The sequence below is a fragment of the Scatophagus argus genome, chromosome 8 (genome assembly GCF_020382885.2).
Source record: "Scatophagus argus isolate fScaArg1 chromosome 8, fScaArg1.pri, whole genome shotgun sequence".
Classification (NCBI taxonomy): domain Eukaryota; kingdom Metazoa; phylum Chordata; class Actinopteri; family Scatophagidae; genus Scatophagus; species Scatophagus argus.
In genome coordinates this window covers 13,766,441-13,793,625 of record NC_058500.1, presented here as the reverse complement: position 1 = coordinate 13,793,625, position 27,185 = coordinate 13,766,441, and the positions used below count along the sequence as shown (strand labels likewise).

The 27,185-nt window shown below is 41.1% G+C and overlaps 3 protein-coding genes and 1 non-coding gene across 5 annotated transcripts; 2 read left to right on the top strand and 2 right to left on the bottom strand.

Moving 5' to 3' along the window:
• Window positions 1-132: 132 nt before the first annotated feature.
• Window positions 133-10,392, bottom strand: smc5 (structural maintenance of chromosomes 5). The gene is made up of 24 exons (XM_046397359.1): window positions 10,137-10,392; window positions 9,059-9,200; window positions 8,740-8,792; window positions 8,259-8,421; window positions 7,865-7,999; window positions 7,602-7,742; window positions 7,329-7,490; window positions 6,734-6,805; window positions 6,357-6,612; window positions 6,053-6,207; window positions 5,417-5,530; window positions 5,180-5,274; window positions 4,902-5,034; window positions 4,421-4,594; window positions 4,114-4,283; window positions 3,848-3,971; window positions 3,358-3,480; window positions 3,139-3,264; window positions 2,886-2,981; window positions 2,535-2,639; window positions 2,276-2,395; window positions 1,807-1,986; window positions 1,029-1,124; window positions 133-573 (listed from the first exon to the last, which is right to left on the bottom strand). The coding sequence occupies exons 1-24, from the start codon at window positions 10,301-10,303 to the stop codon at window positions 439-441; spliced, it is 3,237 nt and encodes a 1,078-aa protein (XP_046253315.1). The 5' UTR covers window positions 10,304-10,392; the 3' UTR covers window positions 133-438.
• Window positions 10,393-11,576: 1,184 nt separating this feature from the next.
• Window positions 11,577-11,905, bottom strand: LOC124064064. Its single transcript, XR_006844222.1, has one exon. It is a non-coding gene; the product is annotated as a small Cajal body-specific RNA 2 (non-coding RNA).
• Window positions 11,906-13,377: 1,472 nt separating this feature from the next.
• Window positions 13,378-17,116, top strand: zgc:195245 (uncharacterized protein LOC565483 homolog). 2 transcript variants are annotated; one of them, XM_046397361.1, is made up of 5 exons: window positions 13,378-13,704; window positions 15,299-15,326; window positions 15,913-16,063; window positions 16,181-16,325; window positions 16,790-17,116. In XM_046397361.1, the coding sequence occupies exons 1-5, from the start codon at window positions 13,651-13,653 to the stop codon at window positions 16,889-16,891; spliced, it is 480 nt and encodes a 159-aa protein (XP_046253317.1). In that variant the 5' UTR covers window positions 13,378-13,650; the 3' UTR covers window positions 16,892-17,116. The 2 variants fall into 2 exon arrangements, with proteins under 2 accessions (XP_046253317.1, XP_046253316.1); XM_046397360.1 differs by having other exon boundaries at window positions 13,378-13,807.
• A 1,515-nt stretch (window positions 17,117-18,631) lies between these two features.
• inavaa (innate immunity activator a) lies at window positions 18,632-27,181 on the top strand. Its single transcript, XM_046397956.1, has 10 exons — window positions 18,632-18,719; window positions 22,728-22,824; window positions 23,377-23,510; window positions 23,679-23,801; window positions 23,907-24,141; window positions 24,247-24,300; window positions 24,604-24,829; window positions 25,110-25,259; window positions 25,350-26,019; window positions 26,397-27,181. The coding sequence occupies exons 2-10, from the start codon at window positions 22,761-22,763 to the stop codon at window positions 26,487-26,489; spliced, it is 1,749 nt and encodes a 582-aa protein (XP_046253912.1). The 5' UTR covers window positions 18,632-18,719; window positions 22,728-22,760; the 3' UTR covers window positions 26,490-27,181.
• The last annotated feature ends 4 nt before the right edge of the window (window positions 27,182-27,185 follow it).

Here is a 27,185-nt window from a genome sequence, read left to right as displayed (position 1 = left end):
TCCTGCTGTTCATTTCTGTGCAGACTGCAACCAAGTGCAATGACAAATGTAACACATATGCTCCTTTTCCTCTAATTTCTTATGGTGTTTGATCAAAGTAACATTCGAAATAAATCTAAAATACCCACTGGGTCAGAAACAGCAGAAAGTTTTATTCAAATTTCTAAAAATGTGTACTGCAGGGATGAAACGGATGTACATTTTCTATATTATCAAAAGTATTAACACAGCGCTGCATCAATAGAAAAATGTGCAAATGTCTGTTTTGTAACAAAGAACTTCAACAAGAGACGCTGGGTATGTGAAAGACGCATCCACAGAATAAAATTAAAATCTTTTCTTTCAAAGGTTCACATAGAATATTTTATCTCAATATTATACACATCTATATTTTCAACTCACAACTGAACCCCAGCAGTACATGCTGGTCCGGTAGATTCATGCCTTGGCCTTTCTTTGTAGACACCGTCTGATGAAAGCCTTCTCGTCCCACTGGTTGGGGGAAAGCATGTGGGCGCCGTTGTGGACACAAAGGATAGTCATTTCCTCAGCGTACTGAAGATTCTGCAGCAGCTGAAGACAAACATGGCAGGGGCAAATGTTCAGGAAAATTAAGAGTACCGACTCATGGGTCACATAATACAGTAGACATAAACACATTATACAGTTTCACACAAAATATCTTAAATCTGCAATTACTGGGGTTTTTTTTCTGGCACTTCACAAATCGACGTCCAATAATCATTGTCTTTTATCTTTATTTCTGAGGAAGTATCTGTCTCTTTAGCTCCATCATGTTCACCATCTAATCCTTAACTTTGTATGGCTGTTATCCGGCACTGAGCAGGCTCTGTATGGCAGCACTGCCTAGAGCTGATGGTAAAAACAGTCAGATGATAACTCTCTGTCTCATCACTGTGAGCAACAACTTTCACAATAAGTAACCATGTGCATTGTTAACATAAAAGTATCGATTCTAGCCACTTACACAGAATATACAGCAGATACACACACACACAAACACTTACTTTGGGTGTTATGAAGAAGTACTGGGAAGTCGTCTCTTTGCAGGCCGTGCGGACCACAATGTCAAAGACCCTCCTCTCATTTACAGGATCCATTCCCTACACAAAAAGAGAAGAAGTGTCTCAGTCACAACTGCAGATACAAGCAGGTGATAAGTAGCTTTGGCATATACACGCTTGCAGGCTTGAGAATGAGTGAACATAAGCCACCGATAATTGGATGCATGGATCAAATTCTTCTTAAGTTGTTAAAAACCCTTGAACGCAGGAGTATAAAAACAGATAAACACCAGATTCCATCAAATGAGTCAGTTTTAATGTTTTTTTTGTTACAGGGTGTAGAAAGAGAAAAGAAAAGCTGCTTCACTAACAAGTTATATTTGTGAAGGAAAAGCTCACTTATCATTAAGAAACACGACAAATCATAAAAAAAAGTCAAACAAACATAAAGCACAATTCATTTGTGTATTAGTTTGTTTTGGCATCGGAGAATGCATGCCAATATTATCTCATTAATCCCTTGTTTTGGTGAAATGTTAGATTAAAGGGAAGGAGAAAGGAATCATTTTTTTGGTGTGGTTTGTATCCTAGAGCACCGTCACACAGTTAAAAAAGCAGGAAGTTGTGGCTCACGATTCCTGCAGTAAAAGCTGTCAATCATTTACTCCACGCTGAAACTGAAAATAATAGACTGTTTTTATGCTTATATTCTCACAAAAGAAAAGCTGTTGTGACTGTGTGTGTGTGTGTGTGTGTGTGAGAGAGAGAGAGAGAGCACTACCTGGTTGATCTCATCCACCACTCTGAAGGGGCAGCGGTTGAGCTCCTGCAGAGCCATTAGGTAGAGCATCGTGGAGACGCTGCGCTCTCCACCGCTCTGATGGTAGGGCGTCAGCTCGTGGAGCTGAGTGCTGCTGTGAAACTTCACCCGAATTCGGATCCCGTACTTGTCATACTCCTCCTGCAATGACAGACATTTAATGGGGGATAATTCAAATTCTTATTGCCCAAACCAAAATAAATGACCATAAGATCTCTTAGGGCTAAACAGGATCACACAAACCTGTGCGTAAAGCAGTTGGCTGACTGTGAAATACCAATTACAAACTCCAGCATCTTATGTAAATTAATTATAACGAGCAATCCTCTTAAGCTAAGATAAATTAAAAGGAAACAGCCGCTGAAAATGCCCTCGGACACAGAGATGTCAGATTAATTATGTGTGCTGTTTCCTGTGTGTCAGCATTTACTTCATTCTCTGAGTGCAGATCAACCTCTCCTGCACACTGCATGGAACGAAAGAAATCGCTGAACTTGTCATTAATCTGTTCCACCAGCTGCTTCAGCGGTTTCAGCCAACGCTCCTTAGCCTGTGAAACAAAAATCAAAAATCAGTATGCACATCTTTATACAATGGAGGGCCATGTAGTCGTATATGAAATCACAGACCGAACCAGACTGCTTTGGAAAACAATCCCAGGTGTATCACCACAGTGACAGATCATGTACCTCTGATATGTTCTGTCGGTAGGCGCTCAGGGCGTTGCTCTTATCTTCCAGCTCTTTCTCCAGATGTTTAATCTCCTGTTCCCTCCTGTTGTACTCATCAACAACCTTCAAAGCAAAGAGAGACTTTTACTCAGAAAATTTTACACTATCATAGAACATGCCAAGATATCTTCAGACTCACAATATCTAGCAAAAAATAAGTAAGCCAACAACGGACAAACAGCTTGGAATAATATTTTTTTTAAAAAAAAGAGCAAAATGGCTTGAATCATCTGACCATACTTTTCTGTAGACATAAAGGAAAAGCATAAAACCAAATGAAACCCTCAGCTGATTCTCATGCGTGCTTACATTTTCATTAAGGCCAGTGAAGCACTCAGCTCTGGATCGTTCCTCGTTCAGCATGGCATCGACCTCGTCCAGCGTGTCAGGCAGCTTGCTGAAAGCCTGCCAAAAAAAAAAAGAAAAAACATTATATTTATACTAATATTAATAACATTTTGTGTTGAAAAGGCCTCCACAGCAGCGACTGGGCCACATGATGAGGATAACATTCCACAGAATGTAAGAGAAGGGGAAGAGGCTTGGCTCAATAAACACTAACATTACGCAGGTCTTCTGGTAATGACTCATCGGGTTGCATCCTGCAGATCGTCTTGGCTCTCTTTAGCAGGCCTTTGCATTGTTCTGTCAGCTGGACCTTCCTGTGCTCCAGACGGCCAAGTTTTTGCTGCAAGTACACACGGGCGGTAAGAATACACCGCAAAGCGGAACATGAAATACAGGAGTTAATATCATGGACACTCTGGCAGGTCAAACGCACATCAGTGGTCTTCAGTTCAGAGGCGCCTTCTCTGCAGTCATTCTCCAGCTTCGTCTTCTCAGCTGTCAGCGCCACCGTCTCCAAAGCCAGATACACCTTCTCCATAGTCAGCTTGGCCCTCAGCTAAGGACAACGAACAGACGAGGAAAATGGAGAGTCGGACATTCAAAAGAGAGAAAATAGGAAGAGAAAGATTATAAGGACGGCTTTGCACTTTTACAGCAAGACATGAAAACAGTTACATCAATAAAAGTATACAATATCAAAAATCAGAAATGGAGGCTATCACTATGTTGAGATGTATAATTCTAGTGAATCATTTCTAGCAGATAAACATCAGCAACTATTTTTACAGAGGACTGACAGAGAGCTTCAACACATGGTGCATCAACAGTCACCTGAAGCGCAATATCAGCAAAACCAGTGACTATCGCTGCATGTTTCTTAGTGAACACAATACGCAACTTTAGGTTAGTTAATTTATCCATACCTTCATTTGGGTCATGAATGCTGCAACTATGGCCACCTTCTGGGAATTGACAGCCGCAATTTTCACTTTAGTCTCATTTTCAATCTCCTGCAGGTCAATAACACTCTGCTCCATCTGCCTCAGACTGAATACAGGAGAAGAGGGAGTTTGAACATAATTACATTAACAAAACACGTCTCTGCTGAGACATTTTTCCAATCAAGTTGCAGAAGGGAATGTTCAAATCTGTACCTGTTGGGACCTTTGGCTATTTAAAGCAGGCTTACCTGTCCTGTTTAGTACTAATTTTCTGTTCCAGTTGTCTCTTTTTCCCCTTAAGTTCAGAGAGCTGCTTCTTCTCCGCCAACAGTTCATTGTCACGGCGATCCAGTGCGATGTTTTCCTTCTGCAGGGCCTTCATCCGTTCATCAATGTCTCGTAACCTTGACTCACAGGCCTGGTTGCAGTGGAGGTTAAACGCTCGCCTCAGTTTAACTCTTAATTTAACTACTATTAACTACTACTGTGTGTGGGGTTAGGGTTAGGGTGTGGGACGTTCCTTCCAAATGTTTCATCAAATCTGTCCTCCCTTACCTTCAGCTGCTGCTCCAGCTGCCGTTTCTCCTCAGCATCCACAGTGATGGTGAGGTACTGGGAGGGGTGCACTGCGGAGTTACTGGTGCTTATCTTGTTGGAGTACAAGGACCTCTTCAATGTGTACCTCTCGTCTGCGGTGTATAACATTTTGAGGTAGGGCTCCTCGATCACCTGCGAGGCAGAAAATGGACACAACGATTGAGGTCAGCGGAGGTGACTTTAAAGAAAAAAAAAAAAGAAAAACATAACAGCTGAAAAATTAAAAATTAACACTGAGAACTCCTAACAGGTTGTGTCCTCAGTAGTCCAGCTGGGAAATATCAGAGGATAATGTACCACCATTAGATTAGCCATACGACATATCCAAACCAGATACGCAATTTATTTCAACAAAAGGGTGGACCTTTAAATGGCGTTCAATTCCCTGACTCTACTGTTGTGTCCCGAGGACTTCAGTAACGTGGAAAGACATACGTACCGTGCTTATCATGGCTTTAGTTTGGTCTCCGCCCACAGGGACATCATGCACCCTGTACTGGTGACAGAGGTAACTCATCACCTCATCAGGGGCGTCAAACATCTCACGAAGGTAGGTGAAGAACCCAAAACGCCTATTGAAAGAAGAATGAAAATAACAAATTAAGCATAAAACCAAAAATTTTAAGGTCACAGACAAGGATAGAATTACACAGGTTAATACAATTTATGTTGGTTTTGTCTGTCAGTACGTCTCATGTGAAATGAATTTTCTCTCACCTCAGGGACTCTATATTTCTGGATGGTGCCCGCTTAGAACAAGACTCCTCCGGAGCAGAAATGGAGTTCACCTTCAAATTCATCCTGTCACGGACCTGAGGGTCAGGACAGATCAAACTACATTTCTCATTTTAGTGGGCAAATACTGAATGCCCCACACAAAGCTAGGATTCAGCTGATGTTAAGCTTAAGTCCAGCCAGAGTCAACACGACAATCTTAATCTGCAGCACCCTGACCTCAGTCATGAACTTTTCCATGTCGTCTTTCCTCTGGAAGACAAACGCTCGCAGGTCGTGGAATGAGATGTGGGTCTCCACATACTTTGCAAAGCGATGATCTCGCACGTTGATCTGAGGAATAAGAATTAATTTAACTGATCCACAAGCACACTACTGCCTGCTGTCAACCCAAAAAAGTTTTTCAGTTTCAGAAAGAAGAGTGCTGTAAATAAATTCCTCAACAATCTGATACCGTGTTTGTAAAAAATCATTGAGAGAAGAGAGAGAACAACTCTCAAGTACAAAAGAATAAATTCAGAGAGTAGATCCCAGCTGTTAGCACTGAACACACATGCCTTATTCTGTTATCCTGCTATGTACACTCACTGTGTTAATACTTTATTTTAACCCCCTCATTTAGCATTCATAAGCACTATATAAACCTTTCCTAAATTATTTATACACTGTAATGTAGTTGTACACATATATACACTGAGGAGATTTCAAGTGTGTATTAATGTAATATGTGTATTTGTCAATAATTGAAACTTCTTCTGTTCTTTTTCTACTTTTTCTTATAAACCATTTATTAAATGTTCATATATTACTTATTAATGCTAAATGTGTTCTCCACCAATAGTCACTGACACTCACCACCAGCATCATGGGCTCGTAGACATTCCCGACAAAGTGTTGTCTGTTCTGTCTGAGCCACTGGAGAGCAGCGTACGTGTCCCTGTGGCGTCCACGCAGCTTCTCCTCTTTGGCGTTCATCATGTTGTTCATGTCTTTGAGCTTTTTCTCCAACACTGGCAATTTAAATAAATAAATATGACCAACAAGAATCACATTCTGTGTTCTCTGACTTTGACCAATCAATTACATGTTAAATAAGTTTATCTTTGTTTATGTAAACCAGTTTAGAGGATGCGCTATGTAGACTGTGGGAAAATCTCACTTTTGGACTCGGCGCGGATGTTCTCCCTCTCCCTGCAGAGATCGGACTTCTCTCCTTCGATCTTGGCTCTCTCCATCTGGATTTGCCTCAGCTCGACATTGACAGCATTGATCCGCGGTGTCACGTCTGGCTGGTCGCCAACTTTGGAAAGCTCTGCCTTTAAGTCCTCGATGGTCCGCCTGGTGTTGCTGATTCGCTTCTGATGGTCCTCCTCTTCCATCTGCTTCAGTCTCAGCGTTTGTTTAATATCTTCAATCTTTAGAAAAGACCAGGTAGAGAACAACACACAGCTGCAAGTAAAGTCTACACAAATAATGACAAGATTTCAACCTGTAGGTTTTCTTCCTCTTCTCTTATAAGGAACGGTGTCATCTCACCTCCTTGTGTTTTCGATCCAGCTGGTCTTGTTTCTGCTTACACTTCAGAGAGGCTTCTTTGATGGCAACAGTCTGGAAAAAGGTTCATATTAAGCATCACGATACCTTCAAGTATTCATTACTGTAAAACACAGTCTTCTCACATTCAAACATTACTTTTAATTACTCAAGCTTCGCATTTAGTGAAGATGTAATTAAGAAAAAAACCGACACAGCAATGATTACAATGTTAATTGCTAACAGGATTCTTAAGTGTGTCACTCAGAAACGTTTAACGTTTTAATTATGGGTTTCTGTGGGCGACAAAAAGCTCTAATTAATCTATAAATGAATTCACAAATTCTGTGAAATCCTCATGATTATCCAAGAGTGTTTTCCATAAAGCCATACACTTACTGTGGACACCTGACTCAGAGTTACCAGTGAGAGGCTCAAAACCACATGTACATAAACAAACACCAAACACAAGTTCTTAACAGTCTGAAAATAAACTAATTTCATTTAAGTTTTCAATACATCTAGGAAAAAGTAACAAATCACTGCCCACGCTTGTTCTTTTAGACCAACTGTCATACTGTACACATTTCTTTTTCACCTTAGCCTTTATTTGTGTCTCCGTGGGCTTCAGTTGCTCGTCAATCAGCTGGATCTTCCTCAACATGGGCGCCTGGATTTGCTTCAGGGCGGAGAGCTGCTTTTTAGCCTCATCTCGTTCCTTCTTCACGCCCTCAAGCTCCTTACGAGTGGTCTCATACTCCTAGCACCACGGGAAAAGAGTCAGAGCAAACACAGTCAGAACCATTAAGTTTTACTCTGTGTTTATTCATCTCTTCCTCTTGTACATTTGTGTATCATTTCAACCGCTCACCACCCACGGTTTCTTCTTCTCAAGCAACTCAATCACGTCTAGATGCCTCTTCTTTTCATAGTAACGGTTCACATCATGTTTGTTCCTCTCATTCCTCTGCTTGGCCTTCTCCAGGAAGCTGGTCTTCTCCTTCACAACATTCTGAAGGGAAACAAACAACCCGACAACACTGAAAAACCTGTAAGAGATCTGCAATGCTGTCTTAACACTGCCTTACACTTGTGATCCACTGTACACTGTATGCCTGTGTAATCTGAGTTTACCTCCAGTTCTCGTTCTCTGTTGCGGAAGTTTTTGAGCTCACAATGGTACTCATACATCTCTGGTGGTCCCACTGACTTCTCAGTTGCCTCCAGCAACTCAATTTTGGACATCTTAGCAAACTCTCCCACTTTTTCCTGTAGAGACAAACCAACCACATTAACAGGAAAGAGGAAAACAGTCAGGGAATTGTTACTGTTATTAACTGTAAGCTTGGAGACATGTTACACCTTCCAGGTTTTAAGGAAAGCTTTGTAAGAATAAAATAAAGTTAAGTGATTACCACTCCTGTAGTGACAGCTGCAATCAAAAGCCTGACCACCACAGACATTTTCAGCAGCTATTACTCAATTCATTACATCTGTGCAGCTTTCGATTGCTGTAACACAAACATACCTGAGGCAGAAACTGGCAGAGGTTGCTGACTTGGATATGAAGCGCTCTGACTTCCTCCTCCACTGTTTTCTGGTTGCAGTGTCTTCCATTCAGCATCCACAGCGACTGATTGTTCTCCACGTGGATCTCTCTGCTAATAACTAAATTACCTTTATTCCTGAACCTGGAACACAGAGAAACAGTTTGATTCTACAATCAGACACATCTACAAAAAATCTGAAATAATGTTGGAAGAATTATTCCTAAAATCAATAACTGACAAAAGTAACATTTGCAGGCAAAACGGTAGCATCATTTAAGGATGAGCTGTCATCCATTTTTAAAATGCTGAGTTATGTTAACAAAATTAATATTTCACGATTTCCAAACGGGTTCATCACAAATGTCTGAATAAATGCAACACAAATGTGTTTCATCTGTCTAATAACTTGTCATTAGTTAAGCAATTATGTACATCTGCAAATTCTTTAACATAACTTACAGTTCAATCTCAATAAATCCTTTAGAACAACCACGTTTGACATAGAGTCCAACCTACAGGGGAAAAAAATTTTTAATGATCATCATCAGAATTGCAATGAATTCATTTATCAAGTAAAATAACTGCATAATAATTTTATTGACACTGGTGGAGAGATCTGAGACAAGCAACACACAGTATGTGCTACAAGAGGACAAAGAAAGTATCACCTGCTTCATGCTCTTACTATCTGCTGTCTATTAACCCAAGAGCAAGTACTTAAGTTCCATACCTGAAAAAGTTTTCTATCTACCAGTGATGGCATTACTCCACTGCTTACCTTGTCGCCTCTGCCCAAGATCGCAGTCTTTCCAGCCAGACCAAGACAGATGGCACACACAATGCTTGACTTGCCAGTGCCATTGGCTCCAACAATCATGTTGAGATTAGGTCCAGGATACACCACAGAGTAGTCATAGGTCCTGTCAGAGGAAAAAGAAGATATTTAAGGTTTTCCTGCAGTGTTTTATAGCAGAGGTGGGCCAACCTGCCAAAAATAAAGGCTAGTTTATCTAGTTTTTCTCTACTAAGCATCACAAAAAATTATTTTAGGAATTAAATTAATAATCTTCAAATAGCAGGTGTGCCATTTCACACAGCAAACACCATATTTACTGAGTGAGGCTTTAGACTGTTGTCTACTAACTAAATTGATCATGAGACAAAACCCACTGTGGTCCTGCTGAGGACATAACAACAACTCTGCCCCTCAAATGCATGAATTATTATTATGAAGCGCTTATCAAGACAATTTTTACCGAGAGGTCAAAAAATACAATCCTGTTACGGTGTCAATAGTCTGTTTAGGTCATGTTTAGGCCCTGCTGGTAGAACACAAACAATCCTTTAGGACCTCATTGATCTGGTTGTAGCAGTTAATGAAGTTTTAAGACAGCTAACACCAATCACGCTGAATAGTCCAAACGTCTGTTTTCAGTCCTAACATTTCACTAACTTCACAAATTTATTGACATTTTGAAGGCTGTAGATTGCGCACGACTTGACTGGATTGCACATACTAATAGAAGTCTCTAATATTTAAGAAAGGCTACCTTTTTAATGACAGTAGCCTTCAAAATGACAAACTCGAAACACTTTAGCAAATGCTAAACATTGTAAAATCCATGAGGGGACAAAACAGTTACACGGCTGCTGAAACAGACTGCAGTATATATAGCCTTAACAATAGTCTCAACCTGATAAACTGCCAGATGGATGTAAAGTGAAAACTCAATAACTGCTTGGAATGAGTCTTAAAACTGGAACATAAAATTGATTATGTATAGACAGTTGAGTTTCGGTTTGCAAACGCTATTGTTCTGTTCTGTGTTGTTGGCAGCTGGGGAGCAGTAACTTACAGGAAGTTTTTCATGGTAATGCGAAGTATGGAACCCTCCATAAAGCGAACCTCTCCTCTGGCTTCATCAGGCTGACGACCTGTTAATATGTTCTCTAAGCTGGTACCAGCAGTTTTTGAGAAGCTGTTAATGTGACTGATTCGCCGTTTTTTACTGGGATCAGCCATGATGGATCAAATTCAGCAGCCTGTCAAGCGCACCGACACTCGGAAGGTTCGTCCTGTCTCGCGCGCTTCGCCCGGTCGTTGCTGAAAGCTGGTTGGAGAAAACAGGTCACGTGTATACACAAAACAGACGTCATCGCGTAAGCTAACGTCCATTATCGCGAGACACTGTATACAGACTGCAAAATAAAATCTCCGTAACTAGATCCCCTCAAACTGCTATCATTCTTGCATATTTATTTGGGAAAAAATACAAATTTAATGAAAGCATGAGTCTAAAAATTACATTGATTGATCCACATATATAATATGTATTACAGTTATAAATCATAATATAAAACTATGCCATAGTATGCTCAAATTCCCAGCTTAACAATTCAGAAGAAACTGGTTAGCATTTGATGAGTATTGTGTTTGCAATACATTGGAGAGACCAGGATTTAGGATACTGAATATTTGTGTGAGTTCTACTAAGACAAAGAGCTCAAGGTGCCGACTGGGCCCCCAAACTCCCCAGATCCCAACCCAGGCCAAGTCAGCACTTGAACTACTTTTTGGCTGTTCCTCAAGTCATTCCTAAAAGCTTTGTGTGATGTGGCAGGGTACATTGTCCTGCTGGGGACTCCATTGCATCAAGGAATGCCACAGCCATGGTGAGGTGTGCCAAAGAACATCTTGAATGCCAGGTTTCCCAGCAGAACATTGAATTGTAAGGAATGGTGAGTGCTACTCACTTCACCTGACGGTAGTTTTAATGTTTTAGCCTCCAAAACACTGAGGAAAAAAAAGATCCATTCACAGTATAAAGACAAAGATTTTATCTTGTATAGCCGGTTTTGTCAATGGGAATTTTCCACAAAGAAATGGACCGGGTCCAACACAAAACATCATAATGCAATGTCATTATACAACATGTTGAAAAGTTCCTTTTATTTCAGTCATTACATTACATTACATTTCCGGGCTTGATGTGATACATTATGTGTTGCATCTTCCAAAGTTACTGATCAGTGAAAATTCTCTCCTTTGTTTCTCCGGTGTCCTTCCTTCTTGGGCGGCAGCGCAAAAAACACGGGGGAGTTCGTAGAAAAGGAAGCCTAATTCACTTTTTTCCCCCACCTTTAGTCCCTTTAAGCGTTTGGATAATTTTACAAAAAAAACGAAAAGAAATCTTGGTTTTGAAACAGTGGCACAGGTAATGGCCCATGAGGGTAACGTAGGACTTTCTAATCGATCAAACATCCGTCCAGGGCTGCTAGCTGCTTTTCAGTTGTGGTTAGATCAGAATCGCCTCTCTACTCATTGTCCATTGTGAAGCTTGAGATGAACCCAAACTCACCCAGAACTAGTATATCTGATCAATTCATCACCTCTGACCACAACATAAAGCGTGGAGGCCCTGGAGGTTAAAATCTTGCCAGCTGCTCATCGCCACGGAGGCTAGCGAGCGGGTTTCCTATCATCTCCGATCAGAGCAGAGCCGAACTCAGACCAGATCAAATAAGATCAGTGTGTAGGTTTTTTAAAAAAACATCAATGAAAACAAACAATCACACACACACACACACACACACACAAACACCAGACTTCCACTCACTCAAGCAGTCGCCAAACACTCACGCACACACAACATTCAAACTATGGAGAGCAAGGCACATCCGGGTCGTGCTTAAAGGGAGAAGCCGCATGGAATCATGGGACATTTAAAACAAAAAAAAATATTTGTATAGTGACCCCGTGTGGCCATTAAGTGAAAAACACAGCCTCTTCTTTGTATTTCTTGCATTAAATGGGAAAAAAATCAACACAGCAAATCTGCATGAACACACAAGAAATGTATGATCTTGTTAATAATAAGAAATCAATAACACAAACATAAAAACAGAATAACTCTAAATGTATTCATGAATTAATCTAACTAGACTTATCTGACGTATTATAAACATAACTATTTGCATCAATTTGACAGAAATGTCTTAATAACACCTAAAAACATGATACTTCAGTTCAGAATTATATTGCATTGGTAGGTTAGTAGGTTTTGTTTCACGAGAAATGTGGCAAAGTTAGATTCTACCTAGTCTTACATTTATAATGAATGGGAAAACACAATAATTCTAATACACATTTATGCTTACAATACTTCATATAAGCCTGGTTACATTATTTCTTGTACTCTAGCATGTGAGAGACTTAATGTGTTGATTGTAAATAGAATTTCAAAAGGCAGTGATCCATGCAAGATCCAACAACACGGGACAAATGCATTATAAACGGCTGGAAAATACTTGAATGGTCAATACCTTTACAGAACATACACATGTTCATTACCTCATAAAAGATCCAGGAAAAAGACAGTACTCAGTGGTAAATACATAAATTTTGCAAATAAATAAAAATACAAATAAAAGTATTCATATATAATTTGCCATTCTGTCTATGAGCAACTTTTCAGTCAGTCATATTTGCATGCAAAAGACTCACAAACAAGCTGATTACATACAACAAAAAGCAAAGAAATAAATGCTGAATTGGTTTTAAATAATTCAAATTGCCACATTCATGCACAAACACATACACATACACTTTGTTTTATATGTGTCAGTGCATACAGTTCACACACAGACACATACACATGCGTGAAGTCTGTTGTTGTTTTGTTTGTTTTTACCCTTGAAGGCCCAGTTGGTGGAAGGGACAGCGAATTCAGCTGGACACCCTATTTCATATCTGTTGCATTTATTTTAGTTATGTAACATTTATTTGTCTGGTCCCATGAGATGAACAAAAATAAAAACAAAGACACAAACAAATACATAAATAAAGCTTGCGCCATGTCATTTTATATTACAGTGGTAAACACATTGGATGTTGCCAACCACAAATGGAAACCGAGGTTGTTTTTTGCACAGTCAGGGCGATCTGACAAAGATAATGTTTTGATGTTGACTATGCACAGTTTACTTTACTCACATCTCTGTGTAATTTATTACTCAATAAGTTCAAATGTAGCAAACACAGCATACTGCAACTGCCACTGTTAGACTTTGACTACAAGCAGTAAGAGCTGATGAAAATATCGTGAAAAATCTCACTCTTTCGCACCATACACTGTGTTTTGGTTTGCCTAAAAGCCCTTGTTGTTTCTACAGTTTCTGCACTAGCTCCTGCCATGCAAGGCTGGTTTTAAGCTGTATTTGTGTCGGCGGCAATTAACTAATCTAGCACCCTATGGCCTGTGGGGGTTGAGAGGTAATCTTGAATGGCGTAATAAGATTTAAGTGTCTACTACCACTATTGACTACTGCTCGGTGGCACATATAGTCTGAGGATCCCTCATCAACAGCAATATGTTGGACCTGGATGCAGCAAAGAAACAGACTTCAGACGGACTATGTGAGCAGGCATGAATGTTTTTTCAGCCATGGACTAAAACAGGAACAGTGGTACCAAACAGAAACAGTGGACCTCCACCATCCTGCCATGGAGGGGTCAACTGCCAGAAAAGTGAGTCCTTGCAAGTAGTTTTCTGAAACCTTCAGTCCTGTCTGGTGAGTGAGAGGTCAACGTCTTGTCTGCTGGCCTCCTGTCAGAGCTTTAATTGACTTTAGTCAGGCTGTAAGTGTGGCCTTAGTGACTTCACAGTGTACATGATTTATGTTGAATCCTTAAACATATATTATATATTTTGAATCTCAAATAATCTTTCTATCCATTTATTATGTAGATTATAAAGAATAGAGATACTCTTTTCTTATTTTGCAGATTAGGATGATCAGTGTTATTGAATTAGATAGCAGTGTTACAGTACGTTCATTTATGATATTGATTTAATTCAAGCTTATGTGTGTTGTTAACAAAGTGAAAGCTATCGAACACAAGATTTATTCAGTGTGTACATTTCATACTCCAGAGTGTCTTGTTGCTTTTTATGTTTACAGATTTGCCCCACTGATTCTCAGTTTAAACCGATCGAGCAGTTAGAGTTAGATTAGATTCAACTTTATTGTCATTGCACAAAGTACAAGAACTGAGACAAGAGATATGTTCGGCATTTAGCATCTAACCAGAATTGTACAATCGACATTGTACATTGAATAAACAGTAAGGTATGTATGCTAAGATTTATACAGCAGTGCAGGTATAAACATGCCACTCGTTAGCACTGTCATTTGAAAATAGTCATTCCAATGCTAGCAGTTTCCATGTTCCAGTGCTTACGCGGAAAGAAACAAGAAGGAGGAGAGGAAGAAGGTGAGAGATCAGGAGCAGTGATTTTGCTGGAATCTGTCCCAGCCCTGCAGGCTTTGACTGTAACAATGGCTGCCACCAGGTCAGACACCAGTCAGGTTATCTCCCAACTCAACGTCTCTGCAGGGGCCCGGAGAGGGACAGGATTTGGAAGCTTATGTTGGTGACAGGTGATCTTATGTTATGTTTAGTTCAGAACAGAAATGTACGTCTATCAGCTGGCTCGGCTTTGTATAAGAGAGACTGCTCAGACCAGTTACAGCAGCATCCACCATCTGTTACATGTTCAATATGACCCTTCCCTCCTGGTTATCCGGTTTCAGTGCGGCAGAGGTATCTGTTTGATTATGTTACGGCAGGATGACGTGCCAGCTTTTCATCCCATGCTGTTCTGTTCTGACTCTCATAAATGCAGATTTTCCAACATTTTTTTTACTACTGTTAGAACTTTGGATATGCGTCACCAAAGACAGTCACTGTTGGGGACAAATCTACGTTACTGTTACATAATCTTTCTTCTCCAAGTAAACAAAGCTCTCCTGCTTAAGCAGCACACCAGGGCACCATCCCCTTTAGGTCTTACAGTATCTATTTATAGCATCCATGCAATCAGATGAAGATCAAACTAAAGAAAATATTTTTACAAACCAGTTTTGGTACATCAGTGTTAACATGTTCAGCACAGGTAATAATTTACTAACGGTGAATCTTTTCTTTTTTCTTCCTTCATACTCCCTTAACCCACAGAAAACTGGATATGGATATCACAAAAAAGGTATCTGAACAAAAATGCACACAAAACTGATATTAAACTATCACTCAGATGTTACACATCAAACATGATGATGATGATTTGATTTCTCAGTCTATGTGATTTATCAGATAGAATAAGCAGTATATTTGCACAAGATCTAGCAATCAAATATTTGATTGTTCGATCGATTTGTTCTGTCAACTAGATCAATCAGTCTATTTAAATAAGACCTATAAACCAAATATTTGATCTATAGATTAGCTTTTTTGGGTTTTTTTTAAATATTTCCTTCCTGACAAAATGAAAAGCATCTTTATTTTTCAGTTATGCTGAATGATAGATTTATCAATCTTCCCTCCAAAAATAGACAAATTTTTAAGTTTTAAGTAAATGTTCAAGTTATACTTCAAACTACAACTGTTATTTAATCAATTTAATCTTTAATCTAATTACTTTTTGGCTGAATGGCACATTAACAGCACAAAAGTTGCTAAAATGTTTTTCTATTTATACATTTCAAGGTTTTATCGGAAATAGAATTTATCTGAGGAGTTTAAAGTTGAAGTCAGCAGATAGCGACATGATGCGACTGTTTCCTGCTCCTCAGACGCTCCTGTTGGCCACCCCATGCTTGCCCGGCAGTCCACAGCAGACTTCAGCAGTGACGAGAGCGTTCAGCCCAGGAGACTGAATGGTTCATCAGCTGAGACACCCAGCTATCAGCACCTGCACCGGGAGCTGATGCTCAGCCACAAACGGTACGGCAGCACAAACGCTGGAAACACCTCCACTCTGATCTAAAGGTGCTCAGTATTTGAAGCCAAGCAGGGCGGGGTGGACTGTGTCTGTGAGTGTGACTCTGACTGACTGTGCAGGGGCCTCCTGCTGGAGGAGAAACCGGAGCTGAAGCGAGTGTTGGAGCAGCGCAGACTGGAGCTGCACAAAGAGGAGGAGATGGCCCGACGGCGGCCCTCAGACCTGGAGACGGAGCTTCGCAAGAGGCAGCAGAAGCTGGAAGAGGTCAGAGGCACATAACAACCAGCCGAGAGACGCAAAGTTATTATTAAATACAAATGAATTCAGTCTGAGATATTAAGGACTAATGCCAGTACTGGGTGGTAAAAGGTAACTATGTACATTTAGGCAAGTACAGTTTGGAGTTACTTTAGTTATATTTTTTGTTGGTTTTTTTTTTTGGTTTGTTTGTTTTGCTTAATATCAAGGTACTGGGTCATTTTCAAATGTACAAAACTATGTTTAAAAAAAAGTAAATGCATTATTGGCTTACAAATGCAATGCAATTCGCTTTTTTCTTACCACTTAAATCATCTCACGACCACTCAGACTGATGTCCAGGAGGAGTCAACTAGTGAACTGGGAGCCAACTACAAACTGTATATAAAATAGCTAAAACTAGGTCTGACTGAAACTCAAAACAATCTAATGCCACATATCGGTACACTGACTTTTCCTTTGTTTTTCAGTATGAGCAGGAGGAGATCAGGCGGCGGGAGAACCAGCAGAAGATCCCAGAGTTTGTCCGTGTGAAGGACAACCTGAGGAGAACCCAGACATCTGAGCAGTGAGGCTCCCATCACCACAGAAGCCCTGTCTTTATCTGCTGAGTCACTTAAACCAAAAAAAACAAAAAACATCACAGAATCATTCATACCAGGAAAAACATAATCCACACTTAGAAACGTCTTCCTAAAGTGTCCCAGTTCTGTTTCTGAGAGGCAGAGGAAGTGCTTATTTTGTATTTGTTCTCATGTGGATGAGTATTTACGGAAGAGAAATTACTGCTGTTGAGAAGATGGGTAATTTTTATGTTTTTTATGATTATCTTTTTTTCAACTTGTCATGCTTAGAGAAGCATGACACTGTATAATTGTTTGTTCAGTGGAAGGGCCACTGCAGTCTAACTCCTCACTTGTGAATGGAGAAATAACTCAGCAGAACAAAAATCCCCCAGTGTAACACATTTGTATGTTTGTTTATCTGTTTCCATCATGACTTTTGATTTTCAGTGTGTATGTGTGCTGTGGAAATAAAGGCTTTATGGTTTGCAGGGATGTGCTATCCTTTCGCACAGTTCCAAGCAGTGGGGATTGATTTGCATGCAGCTCTTCTCCCCGAGGACCCTCATGGTTCTTTCACATGGATATGGGGACTTTGTTTAATTAGTTGATCTTTTCATTCCATCACGGGACGAGAGGAGAATGCACAGGCCATCTGGAGGCAGCTTTTCAGGATATATAGGCTAGGAATACCCAAGGGCCCGGTTAAAGCACTGGAGACATTTGGGGGAGTCGTGGAAGGCAACCGGCTGGAGGCAAACAAAAGTAGCCTGTTTGTTATTTCAGAATTTCATTTGGATTATTTTAGTTAAGCATCTCACACACAAATGCAACCAACACGCAAGATTTTTGAAATTTTAATGTGCAAATTGACTAGTCACAAAAAGCTCTCAAATAAATGCTGTGGAGCGAAAAATACATTTACTCACATATGCTTAAGTACAATTTTGAGGTACTTGTACTTGAGCCGAATAATACATCCAATTTATTCTATCTATATTATCATAGCGATAATATCAAATGATGTAAACATTAAGGCATCAGTAATCACAATACAATAACATATATTAGTAATTCTGAAATAGGCTATTCCATAAAATAAGTACTTTTACCTCAGTTATTTTAATTATATATGTTGACACTAACACTTCTAATTTTCTTGGGTAGCGTGTTAGCATTATCCACATTATACAAGAAAGAAGAAAGTTAGCAAATATAATATAATATAAAAATAAATTATCAGCATAAAATATTTTCCTCGGAAAAATTAGGTCAAATATAGTTTACTAGAAACAATCTTGGGTGGTGAATCGTCATGGCAGAAGCGGAGGTAAGTGTGGCCTTGACTTGTTCACTGCCACCACAGTAGTTACCAGCTGTCCTGGCTTTTACCAAAACGAGTCTCTCCCTCCTGCTTTTCTTCTTTTGTGCGTCTTTTCAAATTAAAAGCCTCTCAATGAGTCGCGTGCTGTGTCAATATACAGAGCGTGTCTGGAAAGTAGGCAGCGGTGGACCAAACCATTTCAAACAAGACCGGGGATGTAACTGGCACCAAAAAAAAAAAATACGTTTCACGCTCCAAACAATTACATCAGTGAAAATAAATATTTTTAGGGGATTCTGAAAGATAAAACTTTTCAAGTCAATATAAGAAGAAACAAATTAGCAAACATTACTTTTTTAAATATTTATTGAACTCTTCCCCCTTCACCCAAAAAGTGGTGTCGACTGAGGCAGATGTCCCAAGCGTTCACTCCCACATCTAAGCAGAGAAAGTCTCGGTAAGTCCCGCTGCCTCTGAAGGGATGCTGTAGAGGGACAGATATCACAATACAAGGTAAGCACACGCGATTTTCTGTAGGCTAAAAGTATAATTTAAAGGGAAAACAGCGAACTGGAGAGGAGCTGCATTGTTATGATGTTGCAGCTCCTCGAATGAAGTGTGTTAAGTGTGTTTTAAGTTGGTAAACTTAACAAAAATCATTGATAGAGCTATATCTTAACTCAATTTGCTATTTGGGCTGTATATTACCCTTAACAATAGAAATACCTTCAAATGTCATTATAATAAGTGAAAAAAGTAACTCCGTACGTTTACTCGATCATTTATATTTATTTATTTTTTCTGCTACTTTCTTCTTCTATACCAACTTCACTTCAGAGGTAAATACTGTGCCTTTTACATTTAAATTTAAAATTTTTAAAATGTAGCTATAGTTGCCAACGTTAGTCGCGTTACAGACAAAAATTTTACTTGAGAAGCAAAGAAAATATAATGAATTCCTGCTAATAATTGAAATCCATTGTGTTGATAATACTAAAGTACTTTTACTCATGTAATGGAATATTTTCATAGTGTGGCAGTTACTTACTTACTTAAGTAATTTAAGGATCTGAGTATTTCTTTCACCATATCAAAATAAAAGCAGACCAAGAGTTAAAACAACTCTGTATCACATCTATCAGAATAAGTAAGTATGACTAATGAATACAAAACAGCTGTGGAGTTAACTCACTGGTTCTGCATTGTACCATGGCTCAGAACAGATAGCATTCACAGTTAAACAACACTTTAGGCCTCATGTGGAACAGTATGCTGGCTGGTGGAGGTTGTTTGTGCCCACAGCAGCAGAATAAACACAATATCCCACAGTCCACTTGTTGACAGACATGCAGTGCTACCGTGGTGCTAAAGACAACACCTCTGTGTTGTTATGCCCCCAGAGTCCCTATTTCTCTTGTCAACGGTGGGTACTTGTGGGTGAAAAGCTGTAACCACATCCTGCCAATGGCCTGAGACGACCATCAGTGTCCATTCAGGGGCTTCAGAAATGATGACTCAGAGGGACAAGGTGTCGTGATCCCCGTCCAGCTTTTCAGCCTCTGGAGAACAATGGTGCATCTCTTCTTGCCCTCTGTATTTACGCTGTCACTGAGCTGTGACAGGGCTGGTGTGTCTGGCCAGCATATGGCCTCCAGTGACTGAGAGCAGGCCGATATGGTGCTTATTACCCCTGCATTGTTTCTGCTGGAACACTAAGGCCCCTCCATTACTTAACAGTGATTATCTGACAAAGGAAAGAGGCTGACAGTGTTTGAGTCTTTGATACAGACTACTCATAACCTTTATATGTTATCACAGCCTGTTGAGCATGTAATGCTGCAGTCTGTGGAGCTTCCACACTCAGCACTGCTTCTAAAAACAAAGATCTGACCCCAGCGAGGCACTTTGTAATACAATACTTCATCTTTTTCTTTTTTTTCTCCTGCTACTCCCCCACATTGATGCACTTCTCTTCCAGAAGCCCATCTTGTGTACAGAGTGGGTCCATTTTGCTGAATGGATTTTGGCTTTTCATCAGACTCTGAAATAAGGCATGCTGTAAAGTCGTTTGGTTTCTTCCATAGTATCAGCATTCAGTGGAGAATCTTAATTACAGGGTTTGAACAGGCCTCGGTCTGGTTTCAGGCATCCCTCACTGTTTCCTCAGCGAAGCTGGTCCCCATTGGTAATTCCAGGGCCGACCACAGTGGTAATGAGCATGGTGGTGGTGGAGGCATTCCAGGAGATTGCAGCTCCAAAGGCTCATGGGAAAGGGTGGTGGGGGAAGTCTGGGAGACAGTGAATCCACATCATGATCTATTGCCATAAACACCCACTTCCGTAGATGTTACACTGTCATGGTCTGGTGAGTAGCGAGGATGGGTGGGATCATCATTTCTCATCCCCAGCACGTTCCAAGATGGTCGTCATCAGCGGTGATCACACGAACCGCAAATTAAGATGTTAGGACTGTATCAGCAGTCGAGTCTTCCGGGTGGAGACTATGTCTATCAGTAGCTATTCCCTCAGGAAATGGGCCGCTATTCCTGTTACCCTTGATCAAGAAAAGTATTGTTATCTGGCCCTCACTAGCAGTATAATTTCAACACTCCCACAACTCTAGGTTTTTCTGAAAGCTATGACAAATGGCATCGACGTCTTGGCAATAAGCTGCAGCTTCTAGTGAGATCTCCTGTTTTATCCAAACTCACCCACCCACTCACTCAGCCTAAACCTCCGACCACAGACTCTTGTGAAAGTCTTCAGAGAGTTATGGGGTGCAAGTGGGTAAATCCCACATTACCCTGCCTGTCTCTGATTACCAGGCTGGATTCCTGTTGACGTCTTTAGTTTTAGATTGCTGCAGCATGGAGCCGTGCGTCTGAAAGTGCAGCAGACCCCAACCTTGCACAGTAAAAACTCTGCGCTGTTCCTTTCTCCACCTCTCACTGCAGGCTTGCCTCAGTATTGGCCCAACAACTCTGCTCAGCCCTGAAGCAGAGTTGTCAGCAGATATTGCGCCCACAGCAGATTATTGAGGCCGGTTGGTGGATACAGGGCTTTTGTTGCAGTGTTGTTTTACTGACTCAAGCTCCTGTGCCTCATTGTGCTACCGACTGCCCATAGCTGCGTCAGTTCACATGAGTTGCTGCGGTGAATGGGTCAGGCCTATGGGATACACAATAATATCCTGTTAGAGGAGGTTTTCATCCACACAAGCTCTGTGTCTTCCTGCTGCCTACAGGAAAAGGCCTGATACCAATCTCCAAACACAGATAGTGAGACAAGAGTTGAGGATTATACACAGTAACCTTAGCAACACATTCATTCATGTGGTGTCTATAATTATGACACCTTTCTTCCCTTTAATTCCTGTCTAATAACATATAATTTACTTCTCATTTGAGTTTTGTTTACATATTAACACATAGACTGCTCTAGGAGTCATTAGGTTTATGAACTATCATTTTATTAACATGTGTCATTAAAGCAGACTGGCTATACCCTTTAATCATGATTTTCTTTAATCGTGTTAGGACCTGTGGCGCTGACTCTTGTGATCTGCAGGGGGTTTTTTTCTAGGAGCACACGAGAGTAATGGCAGACATGTGAGATCCAGAATAAATTGATTGACCTAAAAAAAAAAGAAGAAAATAAAGTACTCCCTCTTCTTGTCCTGGGGTAATTTCACCAAAACAGTAACACTCAGAGCTCCTAGCCAGGTTTTATAAGCCTTGACTTATCTCTAAATGCTATTTCTAATTTGTTGTTGTCCTTGTTTTCCTCTTCTTCTTATTGTTCCTTCGTGCAACTCGTTTTTTGTGTATTGTCAGTCAGATGTTTGGTGGAAAGCAACAATGGAGCAGAGCAAGCCATAAAAGTGAACTGCGCTCGCCTGTTTGTGAAAGTGTGTCAGTGAAATGGGCAGTGTTGCACAGGAGTCAGCAGGGACCTTGTGATCTGATGCTGCGCCGACAAGCCCAGCATTGAGACATTCTTCCACTTCAAAGCCCCCAGAGGGTTTTCTGGACACTGGTTGAATAGGAGCTGAGGGAGGGGTACGCGGGGGAAACAGGTGCAGTCCATGAGTGGGGTAATTCCCGCTGCCATCTGCTTTCCTTTTCGGGGTCTGGGCTCTTTAAACGCCCTCTGACACGCCTCATGGGGACACGCTCCCCTATTGAGCAGTGCTGTGCCCCGTCACCATGGCACCACGATTTGGATTAACCCCCGCACATGTGCCGAGTCAAGCGTGGGGGTCTGCCTCTTTTGTGAGTGAGCATGGGAGGTAGAAAGAGGTGGAGGAAGAGGAGGAGGAGGAGGCGGTGATGGAGAGCTGCATGGATAACTGTGTGAAAGGACACTCGCTAGTCATTCACTTTTGTTAAGTAAAGCAGCAGGAGTGAGCGTGAATGAAGTCGTGGTAGAGGAAAACAACAAGACAATCTCTTAGCCCTAATTCTTATCGGGACTCAGTCTTATTTTTTACTAATCTAATGTGATATCTGCTTATGTCAACAGGTGTCCCTAAAAGCTTAAAAACAGATTGTCAAGATGACAGCCATTGAGAATAAAGAGGAGATCAGTGACACTGACAGTGGGATTATCTTGCACTCTGGTAAGAACATCGCTACAAAATTCACAAATACACCGTCTAATTTTTTTTCTGATTGTCATGCATAGCTTGGGACTGGATGACTGAAAAAAGAAATCAAAAGTTGCAGCTTATCTTACGAGAAAATCTTGAACAAATAAAATGCTCTGATTGTTCACAAATGGCAGATGTTCATTTTCACTTATGTTGCTGTCCTAAAGGGAATTTGATTCAGTTTAACCACAGACAAAGAACACACACAGTTAAAACAAGACACAAAGACATTGTCCAGACATGACAGACGTGCAGTGCTGGCGACAGCCCACATGACATCGCACCATGTCATTCACAAACATCTCTGATACCAACTCAGTACCAACAAGAACTAATGTTAGCATATGTTAGCACTGCACACAATATTGCAGAGCACCAGCTGTAGTCCTGAAAACCATGCACTGTAGTAAGTCTGTTAACACAGTACATTATATACAGTAGAAATATCAGATAGTATGTTTATTTTCATGGCTGACACAGATCCTGATGAGGAAAGCCTGATCTGCTGTGTGTTCACTGCAGGTCCAGACAGCCCAACGTCCCCGGTGAAAGACCTGAGCACACACACCAGAGCCCTGAAGCTGAAGCACCAGTCTCTGGAGGAGCATCTGGAGCTGTGCCTGCTGGAGCTCAGAAAGCTCTGCATCAGGGAGGCAGTAAGTAACTCCTAGATGACAGCATTCACACACTACCAAGACATTATTTTGTGCTTTTATTAGGTACAAGGAACTTTGTAATAGCTCTGAATGAACGCTTGTAATTATAGTTTCTTTATAAGGGTTTTTCCATCTTTTGTAGTCAGTGTTTATATTTTGAATTCACAGGAGCTGACAGGTAAGCTGCCTTCAGACTATCCTTTGATGCCCGATGAGAAGCCACCCAGAGTCAGAAGGAGAATTGGGGCTTCCTTCAAACTGGACGAAGGTCTGATCCATCTGGATAAACAGGTACAAGCCAGCATCCATGTTTGCTGTTTTTGAATAAAGAAAAACAGAAAGTAAAAGAGACTCCAGTTCATCAGAACTAAACGTCAGAGTGTATCTGTATCATAGGATTCAGAGTTGCAAGCGCTGGAAACTGACTTAGCCCTTCAGCAGCAGATTTATGAGGCGACTCGCAAACTCTCCCTCGAGGAGCACCTCAGTAAACCACAGAAGAAGAGCCGGCTCCAGCAGTGCAAGAGGGAAGAGAAGAAAGTGAGGGAACTGCAGGAGGCCGTGTTCCAGCACAGGATCAAGAGTGAGTGCAACTCACCGTGCATCACCATCTCAACCAGCCAAAGCAAAGGTGAGTAACACTGCTGCCCCCTTCAGGCCAAACTGCATACTGCACACACAAATACATACAGTTGGTTTGCAGGACACTTTTAAAATGTTCCCTTTCTGTGTGCAGATCTGGGCATGTCTGATGACAGCTCCTTGTCTGATGTGGTGGCCCTGGATGATGGTAAGTATGGAGGACATTTGTACGTATAAACTCTCAAGATTACCTTCACATATCAATACCACAGTGTAAAAATACTAGTGCCTCAAAATTTTACTTAAATACCACACTTGTATGCAGTAAATGTACTTGGATACTTTACCTTGTTAATTTAGGTTAGAGATATTTTGTAGTGGGCAGCTACAGCAACATTAACATCCATCAAAATGAATTAATCACCAAATGGAAATAAACAGGCTGGACACAAAAAACAAACGCACACCCCGATAGTCCTGCCTCGTACAGAATCTCTGATGTCCTCCATAGATGTGGACTCGCCCAGTGATCTCTCTCCGCCGGTGTTGGACACCTCCTACTCAGACCCCCTCCAGCTGTCAGCCCAGACCCTTCAGTTGTCCCAGCAGTCACAAAGCCAGCTCAGCGTGGAGTACCAGCGCTCCCCCATCCAGAATTCACCATGGAAGGAGTCCAGTCTGGATCAGCCTTACCAGAAGGCCCCTAAACCTCAATCTGCATGTAGCAGCAGGTCAAGGTAAGAAATGTAGAAGAATATACAACTGTAGAGGGTGGAGTGAAACCAATGACCTCCACTCCGTTTGTTTAAAAAGGTTATAGCTGTAAGAATAAAACACCTTTAAATTTCTCAGTGTGCTGAGTTAGATGTTTGATTTTTAATAGTGTAAAAGTTACTTTGACTTGATAGCTCATATTTACTTGCACTCCCACCACTGACTTACAAAGGTACAGTAAGAGCACAACCCACAGAATGTGTTGCACATCTCACAGCGTCCTTTCTGTTTTGTTGTGTGCAGTAGTCCTGCAGGAACCCAGGCATCTGGAGAGAGCTGTAGGATTCCCCTCTCGCAGTTTATCAAGAACTCAGCCCTGCGTCACAACCACTCCACCAGCGCCCCCTCCACCCCAGAGCTGCACGTACGCCGACAGTACTCCCAGTCCTTCAGGTACACCGAGAGGTCAGATGCATTTGTACACTGATGCAAAAAGAGCATAACAACATGTTTACTATAATTTTACACGATTTTTCCCCTCAGACTACCCAAAGGTAAGCCATCTGTTGACAAGGAGCGCCTCAGCTCGGAGAACAATCGAGGGCGAGCAAGACTGCCGCAGCGGCGTTGTGCAGCCGACTTCATGGTGCGTTCTCCAGAATACTCCCCCCTTCGCCCTTACCAGTCCAGCTCTGAGGACAGCAGCTCGGAGCATTCCTCCTCCTCCTCCTCCTCCTTTAATAGCTCTCCTGGCCAGGACAGACCAACTGAGATCCCAAAGCTCTGCCCGCCACCTTATGGATTCCACATTGGAGCACAAAAAAAGGGGCTCTCCAGCCTGACCGGCAAGAACACCGGCCAGTCTCAGTCCAGCCTCAGCTACGCCAGGGCCATGGCAGAAGATGGTCCCCTCTCCCCTCAAGACCTGGACATGGCCTGCAGCCCCCAGCAAAGACAGTGGCAAGAGGGAGCTTCGCCAGCCAGGAGAATCCTAAAGCCTCCTCCTCCTTACACCAGGCTGGTGCGAACGCCCTCGCTGAAGGAGTACCCAAACCATGCCATCAGGCTGATGCCCAGGGAGATTGTGTCAGAGGAGCTGAAGTCCTGGCATCAGAGGAATCAGCTGCAGAAGTTAAGGCCAAGCTGTGTGGACCAGCAGAGCTCCCTGAGTGCCAAGAGCCCCACTTCACCTCATCTGCCCTTATTTCAACAGGTTGGTACTAATAATGATACAGTGATAACACACTGTGATGTGATGTCTGGGTCAGACAGGAGTAATTAATTATAGACTTTTAATACGTATTAGAGCTGCAACCAAAAATTACATTAATTTTCGATTCGTTTGGTCTGGAAAACAATGAAAAATGTGTTTCCTTTAGTCTAAGGTGATGGAAAATTACAAATTCTCACAACTGCGAAGCTGTAACTGTTACATGTTCAGGAATTTATACTTAAAAAACAAAACTGATTATTAAAATTTTGCTGGTTGTTCTTTCAATCAACTAATTGTTGCAGCCCTGATAAATATATACAATCCATTTGTGTACAGAAAGTATAAGGTGATCACTTATTTCATGGCTATTTTCACAGGGTTCAGGTAATGTGATCCTCCAGAGAGCTGCAGACGGAACTCCAATCCAGTGGTTCATCGCAGAGGATGCTGAAATCGTTAGCCAGGTGTAGCTGAGACGTCTACTGCTCTGCAGTTGTTCAGTAGGATGTGTGTTTTTCTTATCTATTTATCTCTGTATTTATTAAGGCTTTGGACTCTCTGTGAGATTATATGTTGACATGATGCAGAAAACGTGGACCTGTCGGTACCCTAATGTGCACACTTCCTCCTCATCTTTTAATTTAAAACTTAACGTAAGGTGATATGCCAGTTTTATTTATTCTGAATTGTTTTCTAAATGTTGATGTTTCTAAAAAATTTCAGAGGTGAATACGATTTTATAAATGTTACAAGTGGATCATCAAGACTTAAAACGAACTTGCTGTGGTTTCGGGAATTTCTTTGTGGCTGGCACACATTTTGCACATAAAATTCACCTACAGTAGTTTTCAACTTTGCCCATTCTTAATATAATTTTCAATATTATCCAATATTTATCTGTTACTGAAAGTTCCTCCCTTGCAACATAGACAGATAAAAAAATGATACACCTGTGAAAATGCATTGCTCTTTTTAATATATATTGTTAAAACTTAACATCTGTCTGATGTGAAGTGAGCTCCATCTTCACATTCACTAGTAACTCTTAATAATTAATCACTGATGCCTCTAACGGTGGTTTGATGAATGTTTTCACTGCAGTATGGTGCTTTGTTACTAACCAAGTGATTGTATCAGTTTTGATATTTTTTTGTATATTTATAATA